General features: G+C 46.3%; 1 protein-coding gene across 3 annotated transcripts in view; it reads left to right on the forward strand.

Moving 5' to 3' along the window:
- Nucleotides 1-15484, forward strand: part of SYNDIG1 (synapse differentiation inducing 1) — a 165669-nt gene that overhangs the window by 50958 nt on the left and 99227 nt on the right. For all 3 annotated transcript variants that reach the window (XM_045528472.1, XM_045528474.1, XM_045528473.1), the window contains exon 2: nucleotides 14068-14620. In XM_045528472.1, the coding sequence (XP_045384428.1) occupies nucleotides 14141-14620 (480 nt within the window). In that variant the 5' untranslated portion in view covers nucleotides 14068-14140. The remainder of the gene's footprint in view (nucleotides 1-14067; nucleotides 14621-15484) is intronic.

The following is a 15484-nucleotide window of genomic DNA, read 5'->3' on the forward strand; positions in this document are numbered from 1 at the left end:
GATGAATCACCTCTGGCCTTGCTCCATAAATACAGCTTTACCCAAAAGAATACTGTCCAGGCTTTCTCTCTGTTACCCAATGGATGGGGAATTAGACTTCTCGGTTGAGTCAGTGTCCATGTTCACAGTCTATGAGTTAAATCTTTAACCACATGAGGATCCTCTACATCTCCAAACCATAGACTGGTGTGTGTGTTTGTGGGGGAGCGGAGAGTGTCATTGGTGTTGGTGGTAATGATGGCAATTGGAGTCGTAGTGGCAATATTCTTGTACCGACAGTAGTAGCGGTGGTATAATGGTGGTTGTGGTGATGGTGGTCATGGTGGTTGTTGGTGATGGTAGTCATGGTAGTGGTGGTGGTAGTATGGTAGGCCTGATGGTCAGGAATCAATAAATTTTTCTGTAAAGAGCCAGGTAATAAATATTTTAGGCTTTGTGGACATTATGGTCTTTGTACAACTGCTCAGTTTGGTCCTTATAGTGAAGAAGAAGCCATAGACCTATGTGAATGAATGGTTCTGGGAGTAGTCCAATAAAACTTTATTTGTGGACACTGACATCTGAATTTCATATAATTTTCATGCATTATGTAATATTCTTTTCTTCAACCACTTAAAACTGTAAAGACCTTTCTTAGCTTGTGGGCTGTACAAACGCAGGTGTTGTGTGTGTTTGGCCTGTGGCCTAGAATTTGGCGAATCCTGGCAGTAGTGTTATTGGGGGGATGATAGTGGTGATAATGATGGTAGTACTTTTGGTGATGTTGTGGGGGTGGTGACGGTGGTGGTGGTGATAGTGGTGAGGATGAAGGTGGTGGTGGTGATGGTGGTAGTACCGTTGGTGGTAGTGATTATGACAGTGGGTGTGGCAGTGATGCTGATTGTGGTTGGTGTTGGTGACTGAAGTTCTGGAAGGGATGAGAGTGGTGAAGGTGGTGATGGTAGTGGTGGTGGTGATGGCAGTGGTAGAGGTGCTGGTGGTGGTGGTGATTGAAGTTCTGGAGGGGCTGGGAGTGGTGAAGGTGGTGATGGGAGTGGTGATGGTGATGATGCTGGTGAGGGTGGTGGAGTTGGCGATGGTGGACATGGCAGTGCCACTGGTAAAGAAGTGTCCTCCCTCCACATCTTCCTTAAAAATGAAATGGATACTCACAAAGAAAAAGGGAGTTGGCTCAACTTTTAAAGGCAGCAATGGCCTGAATATGCAGGTTGCCTTATTTCCAAAATCACATCATTTCTGCTATACTTCTCTAACTGTTAATAAACCAGATTTAAAATTCCAATGGACTGTGTCCCAATGGTGCTATGACAAAGTCTTACTTGCCAGAAGAAGTTTGGGTTGGCTTTGTGAGCAGGAAGTCCCAGGCCACCGCAGTGATACATAGGATGATGTAGCATTTTGCAATTGTAATGTGCCATTTAAATGCTAAATAGTAATAACTGATCTGGTCCCTAATGCTTCATTAACTATCTCCACTGCCAAATTGCAAGCTTTTCTATGTGTTTGCGCTAAAGGCAAATTTTAATTGTTTAATGAGGATTTGCAAGCAGCGCTTTTATCTCCACACTTGGGCGTAGGTGGAAACACACATATCATTTGCTTAGCAGGAGGGAAGTATTTACACAAAAGGCTTCTAACAGTGTTGGGGTTTGGGGAAGACCTAGTAACTGGTGCCTAATGCTTCGCCTAATTGAGCTGTCTGAGATGGGGTTGAAAGTTGCAGGAGTAATGTGCCTTTTATTAGTTTAATTTTCTTCTTCAGTTGCATAGATAGTTTGCTTCATTCTGTTTATATGTGGAGAGGCTGCTACAGAGGTTCTTTTATGTGTTACATGTGACTGGTACTGCACAAAGTCATTGGCATGTAAGGTTCCTAATCAGCAACACGGGTCTGGACGTGAGATACTACATTGTAAACTTCCTTCCACCACACACACAAATCGCAACCCAATAGTGCAGATCTTCAAGTCTTTCTGTGGAAGGGGTGTATGTATTTCAGCAGCGGAGGTGGGGTGGGAGAGGCATAGAGTTTTTAAAAATTCAGAATTATTCACAGGCTCAGAACAAAGGAAAAGTAATATGAGAAAGTTTTGGTACTTCCCAATCTGCCTTTACTTCTTCATTCATGCATTTGTTTGAAAATAACTGTATTTGCAACACTGGTTCCCAAAACTTTCATTTGATTTTTTTCCTAGTTATTTCCTGAGCAAAACCATCAAATAAACATTAGAGAAAAGTCTGAGAAAAATGCAACCTGTAATGTATGATCCTAGTTTCTACGTGGATACGTATATGTATAATTCTGCCATGTGCATAGTACATGATTCCCACTGAAGCAGGCTGGGATTCTTTACAAAGGGTTTATGTTTTGTGGCTACGAGCAGACAGAGCTGGAACCTGCTCAGATCCTGTGTCTGGCAAGGAAGGTGGAGGCTTTGGCTACAGCACAAACCTCCTTATTCTGAGGCAACACTCAGCTATGCGAAAGCTATATTTGGGGGTCTGAGTTTTCTGTTTCACAGGGAGGAAGCTGGCTCACCTGCAGCGCTTTTCTCCATCAGTGGGTTGCAGAAGCCACCTGACAGTGTGGTTTGCCTGGTCCTACTAATGCTTCTGAGACCCTGCCTCTACTTATCCAACATGTGTGATGTCTGTTGCTGTGTTCTGGGCACACACGAAGTGCCATTCCCTTACTCCAGTGCCCACTGAAGGCTTTGTTTTGCTTTTAAGAAAATTTTATTCTCACTTTTTATCTGCCAAGAAAAGAATGCGCTGTTTCATCACCCATTCAGCCAAAGAGCTGGAATCATTAGCCCAGCATTATACACGAGCTCAATGATAGCAACTGCCACTTCCCCGCCCCCACGGAAATGAAAGCAGCGAGCAAAATGCAGTACAGCCATACAATGGAATACTATTCAGCACCGATACATGCTCCAACACGGATGAACCTTGAAAATACTGTGCCACTTACTATATAATTCCATTTATATGAAGTGTCCAGAATAGACGAATCCATAGAGATGAAATGCAGAAGGGTGGTTGCCAGGGGCTGGGGAAGGGAGGACAGGGGCTGTGCACTGGCTGTGGGGTATTGGAAATATTCTGCAATTAGGTAGTGGTGAGGGTTGCTCACCTCTGTGAATATACTATGTCCCACTTAAATGTATACTTTAAAGTTAGGTGAATTTTATGGTAGATGAATTACATCTCAGTAAAGCAATCATTTTATAAAAAGAATGAAATTACTAATTAAAACAGAAGAAAGCAGAAGAGTTGGGATCTACCTGCAGTCCCACAAGCCTTTCAGTCATGAGTGCAGATGGTGCAGACCCCTGGTCTGAGCTGTCTCCCCAGCTTTTCAGAGGATACTTGGGGTCTTCAGCTCTGTGAGGACACTGTGGGCCTTGGAGTCAGACACACTTGAATTCAAGTCTCACCTATTCCTCTTCCTGGTTGGAGTATCTTTGCTGTTTGCAGTTAGATCAACCACTGTTAGATTTAGGACCTTGTAGAGTCTAAAGGATATCATCAGGGCTACGGCCCCAGGCTAAATCGTGGAGGTCACTGGGGCCCTTGGTTATCTGGGTGCAGAGTTGGTGAGTCTGGGTCTTCCTTCTCCTGTGCCTCACAGGCCAGCAAAGCTACCTGTTTCCCAATGTGTTGTGGGAGAATCCATCTTTTAGGGGGCAGTTTAAATTACCCACCTCTGGAGAGTGCTCTGTTGAACCAGAATGCCAATTTATCAATGAACAATGGGGAACTGAGGACATGAAGCCTGTGTGACCCCACACACCCTCCCTCTATAACCAGGCAGCTCATGAGTTTGCAGAAAGAATTAACTGTCCTATGGGTCTGTTTTTAATTTTTGTTGTAAAATGTGTCCATCTATGTAGACACGTTACCCCTCTGATCTTGCAGGCTGGAAGATCTTCCATCTTTTTAAGTTGCCTTCTGTTTGGATATTTGAAAGCAAATATCTAACCCCTTCTCCAACTTCTGACCACAGAAATGAGTTGCAGTCATTTGGTGGTATTTATAGAGTTGTGAGCACATAGACTTACAAGTTGGCTTGCTTAATTTTTGTGTCCATGCAGAAGTTGTGCTAGCCCCTCACCAGCTTATTGGATGATAGTCTGGTGCCTTGGGTTTGCTTCCCAAGTTGCAAGCCCTGAGTTGGAATTTGGGAGGTGGTGCCAGGGGCACCAGTTGAGGAGCAGAGAAAAGTGGTTCCGGGATGGGAAGTGGACAGATGGTGGCTGTCCAGCTAGTTGATCTTTGGGGAACCTGGGTGGTCAGGGAGTATAGAACACAGGCCTCAGAGTTGTGCTGCCTCAGGACAGAGGTGCTGAGTGTTGATCCATCGGCTCTTCCACTGGCATGGGCCAAGGCTGCACCAGGTGCTGGAACCCCTCTGCCCTGGGCTGTGTGTGAGCCAAGATGGCACTGCTGGACCCAAGATGGGATGCGGGACCCAGGATGTGGGGTATGGCGTCCATGGGTTCAGCACCCCACTGTATGTGAATTTATCATCATTCCCCCAACTTTCCCTAATCCAGGGGCCCCAGCTAGAAGCAGGGTGCTCCATCTGCACACCCTCCTCCCCTGCCAGCTCACACACTCACACACTCACAGAGGCACCAGGCCTGAGGCTTCTACCCCATGTGCCTCACCGGACTCCTCAGCTTGTCAGGACAGGCTCCAGGGCTCGCTCCAGCTCTACTGGCCTTTGTGTGTTCCCTGCCTTGGAGCCCTAAGGCACTTGGCATGCAGTTTCCTCAGCCAACTCCACACCCCCCGCAGGGCTGGCCCCTCAGTGGCGTCTCCACAGCAGGCCCATCTGCCCATGCGGGATCCCCAGACTATCACACCTTGTGTTTATTCCCTCAAGGAAGCTTTGTCCTGTCTACAGCACTCATCACACTTCAGTGCTTGTTCAGACGCTGCCTTTCTCCTGTGCTGTGCGCAGCGTCCTGGCTGGAGGTTGTCAGGGTGCCCTGCTACACCCCCACGCTCCGCACACTGCCTGTTCACAGTTGGTGCCCACTAAATGCTTGTCAGGTGGATGCATGGAAGTGCCCACTATGTGCTCGTGGGATGCCGGGTGCTGGACACATGCCAATTTCCTTCCATCTCCTGGTGTTAATGGAGGGAGTTCAGATTACCCGTTTTGAAACTTTTGCAGGTTGACATTGCACTGGGAGTAGAAGAGCTGGCTTTGCCCACCTGAAGTTTTTTGTCTCCAGCCCCAGGATGGTTTTCATTTGCACTGAGAGATATCTGGGGTGTCGGGGTGGTGTTTGCTGGTTCAGGTTTAGAAAGCGTCCAACATCCAGAGTCATAAGAAAACAGTGACTATTATCTTTAGATATTATCATCTTTGATTTAAATAAGTTAACATCTTTAATTAAAATAGAGTTGAGATGGGACCCATTACCTGTTTTTAAGCAAGATCGTATAGTTTGTTGATGTTTTCTGCTGGCTTATGTGCAGACACCTAGACAAGCACAGAGTGGTAGCTCTTTGTGCCAAAGGGAAGTTCTAAGAAACTGCCTGATGAGAATCCAACCATCATCACTTAACGTATAGCAATGTGCTTCCTCCCTAAATAATGCAGTGGTTTCCTCTTAAATGAAAGGTTTATTTATAAATCAAGAAAAGCTGCTAGCATTCAACAACTTAGTCTAAGATCAGTGGGCTTTTACGTTGCTTGTCTCTCAGTATCAGCCTAAATGACAAACAGAGAGAGGCTCTCTAAAAGAGAAGATATTTATATGGGAACAGAGTGTTGCAGTAGGAATACGCATGCCATAGTAAACTACGTGTGCATTCAGGGAGGTATAGGGAGATTTTTAAAGGAAAAAAATGAAGATTATATAATTGTTTTGAAATAATTATCCTTGGTTACAGAGATCAATAACAAGGGTGCCACCTGTGTGAGGTTGGGCAGGCAGTTGCTGGGCGGATGTCCCTGCAGAAGTATTTTTTTGTGTAAGGTTGTGATGAACCTTGTGCTAGGTTGTGGTTTTTGTAGAATCTTTTTTGTTATCAAGCATGAGAGTATGAGAACACTCTCTTGATGGCCCTCCTGGGCTCTGTTTGCCAAGGTTTTCTTAGCAGTAGCAACTCCATTTTGATTCTGACAACTTTCACTAGGGTACTGGCTAAACAAGCAAATTTTCTTCATTGATGGAGAGTAATCATTTGTTTTCATCAGTGCAATTTTTGACATGTGTTTTAAGATTCACTTGTGTGGCCTATATTGGCAAAACATCACTCTGCTCTTCATCTGGTACTTGTGGAACAGATGAATTGTATGGGGCACATCATCAGAACTGCAAAGACAGCTTTGGGTCGTGTCTCTGACCCAGGGCACCTGCAGCCCAGCTGAGGAATGCCCTGTCAACAGGGAACAGAGGATTGAGGCTGTGATGTCATAAAGGCCTAAGCTGGACACCGTGGGAACCCAGATGACCAGCTCTGCTCCGAGGGGAGGTGATGACTGAGTTTGGCCATGTGGCAAATTACCAGGCCACCAAAGGGGAGGGGGCAGAGGAAGGACAGTGTGGCAGATCCCCGTGGGCGTCAGCATGCTCAAAGGCCAATTCTGATCGGACATTGGTCTCCAGAGAGAGGGAGAGGTTGTGCAGCCTGAGTCTTGGGTGGACTGGGGCATCAGGAGCAGATGTGGGGTCTGTGGAGTGTGGGTGATGGGTCCATGCGAGCCATCGGGAAAGTCACACTCAGAAATCCCAACATAATGCGGAGCCTCGGAAGGACAGCCCTTGTGTGGGACTTGGTGGCTTGGGTGCTCATGGCCCCAGATAGCCCCAAATAGTACTTTTCATAATATTTTTTAAAATGAGCAAACATCAATAAGTTTGGTAGTTCTTTCATAACCATGTCTACTTTTAGTGTCTCTTGAAAAATCAGAAGTGGCAATGCAGAGGTATGTTCCAACAAGGGTAGAGGCTGCAGGAGGCTGCAGAGGCCTGCCTGGCCCCTGAGCCACTGGGGCTAGAGGGCCTGAGTCCCACCAGCAGAGGAGGCTCTCTGAGTCTGGGAGCCGTCTCTGAGGGTGAACAACAGGATTCGGAGACTGGATGGTGTCAGGGAGGAGGAAGAAAGTGTAGAGAGTGGCTTCTTGAATTTGGGGGAAGAAAGGGATGAACCCTGTGGACAGAGATTTGGAATGTAGGTGTATTGACAGCAGAGGCTCTGTTTTAGTCCATTTGTGTTGCTATAAAGGAATACCTGAGGCTGGATAACTGATAAAGACAAGGGGTTTATTCAGCTCCTGGTTCTGCTAGCTGGAAAGTTCCAGGTTGGTGAAGACCTCAGGCTGCCTCCAATCTTGGAGGAAGGGGTAAGGAAGCCGCATGTGCAGAGATCACGTGGAGAGAGAGAAAGACAGACGGAGACACACGCCTCTCTTGGAAACTGAGTGGAGAACTTACCTCCCCCCCCCACACACACACACATGAATCTATACATGTGGGATCCGCCCGCATGACCCAAACACCTCCCCTTAGCCCCACCTCCGATATTGGAGATCCAGTTTCAACAGGAGATTTGGAGGACAAACGTCCAGACCTGTAGCAGCACCAGGAGTCAAAGGCCAACCCAGCCAGTCACAACACCACGACGGGGCGGGGAGGGGGCGCCAGGGACTCCGCCTCAGCCCTGCTACAGCTCTGCCATTGGGGTTCACTGTGGCGGTTTTCTCCTTCCGCGATGTCGCCTCTGCCTTGGGGGCTGCTCGTAACTATTTTTCAGTGAATCCGTCGGAAGCAGTTTCTGGTAAATCCTCTTTAACCTCAGCAGCAGCTGGAGTCAGGGGCCAGCGCTGCTTCCACCTCCTGCTGGATGAGCCCAGGCACTAGTTAGCGCTTGGCTCGCTCCTCCGACACTCCCCTGCAGGAGAGGCCCGGCCCAGTGCGTCAGGGCCACCTGCTCGCCCCGTGCCAGCCCCTGCAAGGCGCCGCATGAGCACCGCCTGTCTGGTCAGGAGCTCTCCCGGGGCTTTCAGAGACAGCCCCAGCCGGGTCTGCCCTCACCGATGTCCCCTGGGCTGAGCCCGCCCACCCCGCTGAGCAGAGCCGAGCGCACAGCCTGGCCGAGTGGTGGTACCCGGGTGAGCGAGCCAGAGCCCGCGCACCTGCGTGCTCCCAGGAACCCCGTCGCTCACGCAGAGGGACTGGCGGTGCCAGGCCACAGGCCAGCATGCGCCCCGGGCCGCTGCATCCCTCCAGGAGGACTCCGTTGTCGGAGCGGCTGACTGTGGAATCTGCTGGATGAGGCTGCACTTGTCCCTTCATGACTTGTTTTTAAACAAATGGAAAACCCAAAGCACTGGGGCTTTCTTGGGCCCTGTTACCCCAGTGGTTCCTGCCCGGCGTCAGCCCTTCCCACTGCCCCAAAGCCAGCTGAGCGATAGAGGATGATGCCATCTGACAACTGCCAGAGCGCCAGTGTTTACAGTGCTTTTCCTTGTTCCATTTCCCACGCTGTTCACAGACCCATCTGCCTAGACTGCCGCTGGGATTGTCACCACCACTCAAAGCTTCCTTCCGCGTGCCCACTGCTTACCAAAGCAAGCGTTTTATCCTTACACTGGGCTTCAAGAGTCCCCACGTACGGCCCCACTCTTCACTTTGTCTCCCCAGCCCCCGCCTGCCTCCCAAACACCACCTGTACCCCTCCAGCCTCACTGCCTCGGCTCAGTGCCGCCCCCTGCCTGGAATGTCTCTCACACGTCTTTACCTATTGATTTCTTAAAAACTCGATTACAGAAAATTCCAAATATACATGAAAGCAGAGATAATGGTATGATGGACCACGTGCCCCCACCAACCAACGTTGATTGTCAGCCATGGCCAATCTTCCCCTCCTTCCTGTCCAGACGATTTGTGAACAAGTCCCAGACGTGGTATCATTTATTTTTTTTTTGTAAATACTTTGGTATGAATCTCTAAAAATCTCTTCTTTCTGTGTTTTATTTTAATTCAATATAATTGAGGGTTTTTCCCCATATTTTATTGTATTAGCATAAAATTTATCATCTTCACTATTTTCAAGTGCACAGTTCAATGGTAAAGTACATTCATACATTGTACAATCATCACCATCGTCCATCTCTATAACCATTTTCATTCTATACCTAATAAACAATAATTCCTCATCCCTCTCCATCCCCTGGAAAACATTATTCTGTCTGTCTCTGATTTGGACCACTCTATGTACCTCATATTGGTGGAATCATACAGCATTTGTCTTTTGTGACTGGCTTATTTTATGTAGCATAATGTCCTTAAGGTTCAAACGTGTTGTGGCATATGCCAGGATTTCCCTCCTTTTGAAGGTTGAATCATATTTCATTGTATGTGTAGAGTACATTTTGCTTATCCATACATCCATAGACAGATATTTAACTATTATGAATAATGCTGCTGTGAACTTATCTCTCTTCAAGACCCTATCTTCAGTTCCTTTTGGTATATATCCATAAGTGGAATTGATAAGTGGAATTGCTGGACCATATAGTAATTCTCTTTTTAATTTGTTGAGGAACTGCCATACTGTTTTGGAAAGTAGCTGTACTATTTTGCATTCCCACCAACAGTGCACATGGTTTCCAATTTCTTCACATCCCCACCAACACTTGTTATTTTGGTGTTTTTTTTTTATAGTAACTATCCTAATGGATGTGACGTAGTATCTCATTGCAGTTTTGATTTGCATTTCCCTAATGACCAGTGATGTTGAGCATCTTTTCATGTGCTTATTGGCCATTTGTATATCTTCTTTGAAGAGATGTCTATTCGAGTCCTTTGCCCATTTTTGAATAAGGTTGTTTATTTTATTGTTGAGTTTTAGGAGTTCTATATATATCCTGGATATTAATTCCTTATCAGATATATTATTTGCAAATATTTTCTCCCATTCTGTGGGTTGCCTTTTTACTCTGATACTGTCTTTCAATGTACAAAATTTTAAAAATTTTCATGAAGTCCAGTTTCTTTTTTCTTTTGTTGCTTTTGCCTTTGATATCACATCCAAGAAACCACTGACAAATCCAAAGTTGTGAACATTTACCCTATGTTTTCTACTAAGAGTTTTATGGTTTTAGATCTTACATTTAGGTGACTGACCCATTTGGGGTTAATATTTCTAAGTGGTGTTAGATAGGGTTCAACTTCATTTTTTTGCATGTGGATATCCAATTTCCTTGCACTGTTGAAAAGACTGTACTTTTCCCATTGAATGGTCTTGGCATCCTTGTCAAAAATCACTTGCTCATATATGTAAGAGTTTATTTCTGGGCCCTCTGTTCTATTCCATTAGTCCATATATCTGTCTTTATGCCAATACCACACTATTTTGATTACTGTAGCATTATAGTAAGTTTTGAAACCAAGAAGTGTAAATATGCCAGCTTTGTTCTTGTTTCAATATTGTTGTCTATCCTGGGCTATTTAATATTTCATATGAATGTTAGGGTAGGTTTTCCCATTTCTGCAAAAAGCATCATTGGGATTTTGCTAGGGATTGCATCAAATCTATAGATTACTTTGGGTTGGGTAGTACTGACATCTTAACAATATTAAGGTTCCCAATCCATGAATATGGGATGTCTTTCCATTTATTCATGTATTCTTTAATTTCTTCCAGCAGTGTTTTGAAGCCTTAATTGTACAAGTCTTTCACCTCCTTGGTTAAATTAATTCCTAAGTATTTTATTCTTTTTGATGCTATTATAAATAGAATTGGTTTTATAATTTTCTTTTCAAATTGTTCATTGTTAGTATATAGAAATACAACTGATTTTTGTGTATTGACTTTGTATCCTGCTACTTTGCTAAATTTATTTATTCTAACAAGTTTTATTTTGTGTGTATGGACTCTTTAGGGTTTCATACATATAAGAGCATATCATCTGTTAGCAGATAATTTTACTTCTTCCTTTCCTACTTGGGTGCTTTCACTTTCTTTTTCATGCCTAATTGCTCTGGCTAAAACTTTCAGTACAGTGTTGAACACAGGTAGAAAAAGTGGACATCTGTGCCTTGTTCTTGATCTTAGAAGAAAAGCTTTCAGCCCTTCACCATTGAGTATTATGTTAACTGTGGCTTTTTCAAATATGGCTTTTATTATTGTTGAAGTAGCATGCTTCTATTTTAAGTTTCTTCAGTGCTTTTATTATGAAGGGGTTTTGAATTTTCTTATGCTTTTTCTGCATCAACTGAGGTGCTATTTTTTGTCCTTCATTCTAGTATTAATGTGGTAATAGTACATGATTGATTTTCATAATTTGAAGCTTCCATGCCTTCCAGAAATAAATTCCACTTGGTCATGGTGTATAATTCTTTGTGCTGCTGCATTCTGTTTCCTAGTGGGTTTTTTTGTTTGTTTGTTTGTTTGTTTTTGAAGATTTTTACATCAGTATCCATCAGGGATATTGGCCCGTAGTTTTGTTTTCCTGTTGTGTCCTTGGCTGGCTTCGGGATCAGGGTAATGCTGGCCTCATAGAATGAGTTAGGAAGTGTTCCCTCCTCTTCAATTTTTTAAAAAAAAGTTTGAAGAGGATTGATATTAGTTCTTCTTTAAGTCTTTGCTAGAATTCACCGGTGAAGCCATTTTGTGAAAACGCTCTAATTCCTTAAAAGCCCAAGAGTCTTGGGCCAAGAGATACAAATTACAGAGCTAAAGGGGACCTTAAAGCTTTTCCTGCGCAGCTACTTCTCACAAGCAACTTGCCCGCAATTATGTACAGGACGTTCCAAAAGTCTCCATACATAAGAAAAATTAACAAACTCATTTTATACTATATTATATTTTACATTTTTAATGTTTTTATATTTCTTCCCATTTTCCCTATGTATGCTGACGTTTGGGACACCCTGTATTTAGTAGCAAAACTAGGGCTAAATCCCTGGCCTCCTGACTTAGTATAGTGCTCTTTATGCCATGACGGTCTCCAAGTAAAGAAAAATATGTTTTTATACAATATAAAATTTTTACAGAAGCTGTTGCATACCAGCTTCTTGTCTTTTCTTTCACATTCCCTCAGTTTTCTTGTCCACCGGATATTCACCCAAACTCATGGGTAGGTATGTATGTCACTCACCAGGAGGGTTCTTAGAGCAGTGACACAGAAAGAGGCTAAGGGAGGGAGGATTAACTGGGGATGAAAATGCAGTGCCATGGAGTCCCCTCTTCATGCTATCACCGCCCCCCCCACCATGGATAAGGAAGCATGCGTGGCATGACTGGCCAGTGGTGCACTTCAGCCAGCTTCCTCTGCTGGACTCAAAACACAGGCTCCAAGGCCCCACCAAGAGGATGACATTGGGAGCTCAGTGGTTGATGCAGCCCAGAAGGAGTTTTGTCAAGGGAAGGCAGCATGCGAGACATAGCAGAGACTGTTTAAGCAGAAATAAACGGTCATATTAGAGGCTTTCTTCTTTGTAGCCACAGGTTCTGAATATAAGAAAAAAAAAAAAAAAAAAAACAGAAAACCTCATGAAGGTATCCTTTACAAAGGGCATTGGAAGAACAGTAAGAACAGTAAGGCTATGCTGGGGTGAGACTCCAGAGTGTGTTGGTGCAAAGCCAGGTGGAAAATCTGAGGCGATCTCTCTCCTCCAATCAGTTTCATCTCTGAGCTGATGAACTCAGGCTCGGGAAAGGGCTGTTGGCAGGTAGGAGTGGGTACAAGCAAACATGGAAGGAAAGCTCCTAGGAATTATGAAGTGAAAGGCAATATATACAACAGGTCTGTCTGTGTTGAAAAGAGATGTGGAAGGATACTGCAATGACAAAAATAAAATTCCACTAACTTCAACTCCTTTCATTCATAATCATAATTTATGACACTCAAAGTTGGAAAAATTCACTTCAATAAGCAAAATGTTATTCTTTAAGAATACAAATTGTTTAGGCTGGGCACAGTGGCTCACGCCTGTAATCCTAGCACCCTGGGAGGCTGAGGCGGGAGGATTGCTCGAGATCAGGAGTTCGAGACCAGCCTGAGCAAGAGCAAGACACCCGTCTCTACTAAAAATAGAAAGAAATGATCTGGACAGCTAAAAATATATAGAAAAAAATTAGCCAGACATGGTGGCACATGCCTGTAGTCCCAGCTACTTGGGAGGCTGGGGCAGGAGGATTACTTGAGCCTAGGACTTTGAGGTTGCTGTAAGCTGGGCTGACGCCATGGCACTCTAGCCTGGCCAACAGAGCGAGACTCTGCCTCAAAAAAAAAAAAGGAATACAAATTGTTTGATATGTTTATTTGAACCTTAAGAATGTGTAGTAAATAATCACCTGTAAAATCGAGCTAGCTTGCTCAGCAGGCCACAGCTGGCCCTGCACACTCTAGCACAGCCCCTCCAGCTTTAATGTGCAGTCAGCTGGGGTTGTGTTACATGCAGATTCTGATTCAGTAGGTGCAGGTGGGCCTGAAGACTCTGCATTTCTGACAAGCGCCCAGGTGGTCCTCAGCGCTGTGCTGGGGGCAGGCTGTAGAGCACCCTGAGAGACCTAAGCTGCGTCTGTCTCGAGATGCCTTGCTGTGGGATTCACATTTGAGACCTGACAGCTCAAGGGGATCATCACTAATTAGGGATTATTCTGATCACATAATTTCCTGCTTGAATGAATAGCCCAGTACTTGGGAAGAGTCAGTCTCAGATCACAGATTTGCAGTCTCATTTCCCTGTGGGCCAGTCGGATGCTAATGTGATTGGGTTCACCCCTGGGCTACAGGGTGGCTGCTGGCAATCAGGTTCCTCTAGGGCTGCAATGGATCCAATTCCTGCAGAGGCTCCTTCCTTTGGAAGCAGGAACTGTATAACATGCAGGTAATCAATTGCTGGCTTACTCTGGCTGGCCACCCCGACAGCCTTTTTAAAATTCACAGAATAGGTGGGACTGCACATCACCTGACTCCCCCAGCTGCTGTGCATCTCGGTTGACTAGTACAATCTGAAACAATACGGGTCTGGGTGATTAGCTTTTTTTCCAAGTGTGGTTTTCTTGTCTCATCTCTGTTTCCTCCTCCTCCAGGAGAAATGGGCCCCTTGAGGCCAGTGTGACTTACGAGTCCAGCCCGCCAGCCTGAGCCCAGCCTGGAAGGACCATGGATGGCATCATTGAACAGAAGAGCATGCTGGTGCACAGTAAAATCAGCGATGCTGGCAAGAGGAACGGCTTAATTAACACCAGAAACTTCATGGCCGAGAGCAGGGATGGTCTGGTGTCCGTTTACCCAGCGCCCCAGTACCAGAGCCACCGGGTGGTGGCCAGCGCAGTGCCGGCTGTCCTGGACAGCAGCAGGAACGAGCCCGTGCAGCAGCTTCTGGACCCCAACACCCTGCAGCAGTCCGTGCAGCCCCACTCCCGGCCCAACATCTTCCTGTACTCAGACGGCCTGCTGCGCTCCTGGGGCGATGGTGTGGCTGCCGACTGCTGCGAGACCACCTTCATCGAGGACCGGTCCCCCACCAAAGACAGCCTGGAGTACCCCGATGGGAAGTTCATTGACCTCGCGACCGATGACATCAAAATCCACACCCTGTCCTATGACGTGGAGGAAGAGGAGGAGTTCCAGGAGCTGGAGGTCAGCAGCCTTCTGGGAATGGGCGGGGGGGATTCCAGGGCTGGGGGGCAACTCATGAGCGCCCAGCCAAAGTAAGGGAGTGAAACTAGTGTGCAGAGAAACTGAAGGAGTTCAAGTGCCCTTTCCTGCTGAGTGTTTGTGGAAGGTGGAGCAGGGGGGAAAGATTAGACAGACAGCAGTGACCCTGGTCAGAGATGACCCGAGGTGATGGCCATTGGAGGGGCCTGCAGGTGGCAGCACTGGTGGGCCAGCTGGGGGGCGTCCCTGCTGTCCATCACCCTGCGAGAGGGAGAGGCCGTGGACAAACGTGAGCAAGATGAGAGGGACACCGATCCCAGAGCCACAGAGGCTGGAAATGTGCGGGGGGGACGGTTTGGGAAGTATTTCTGCTGTCACATGTGGGCTCCTTGATTTTGCATTCCAACGTTTCTACTGAGAGGTTATAGGTTTCTTGGTAGAGCTAAACCTTGCTGGAAGAAATAGCAGACATTGATAGTCTAAAGGGAAGAGGAGTTAAATTGCTGGATGAATCATTTCTTCAGTGGACTGGCGAGCAGGTAAGGGCATTTGAACTGCATTCCCAGAAATGTGCATATTGGACATGGTGTGACAGGGCACAGCAGTTGCCGAGTGTGCAGCACGTGTGACCCTTCAGAGCAGCAATTGGCCGGAGGGCGAGAGCCACTGCTCCGGGGCATCAGCCCTCGCCCGCAGAGTCACCCCACTGCACTGCGGGTAGAAGGTCCCTCCCCCAGGATGGAGCAGCAGAGAGGGACAGGCCAGCCCTTCCATCAGCTTGGTAGGGCAGGAAATGCGGAGCGGGTCTGACCTCCAGGAGGCCATGTGGTCAAAGGGAAGGGGTGT

The sequence above is a fragment of the Lemur catta genome, chromosome 17, assembly GCF_020740605.2.
Source record: "Lemur catta isolate mLemCat1 chromosome 17, mLemCat1.pri, whole genome shotgun sequence".
Taxonomy (NCBI): domain Eukaryota; kingdom Metazoa; phylum Chordata; class Mammalia; order Primates; family Lemuridae; genus Lemur; species Lemur catta.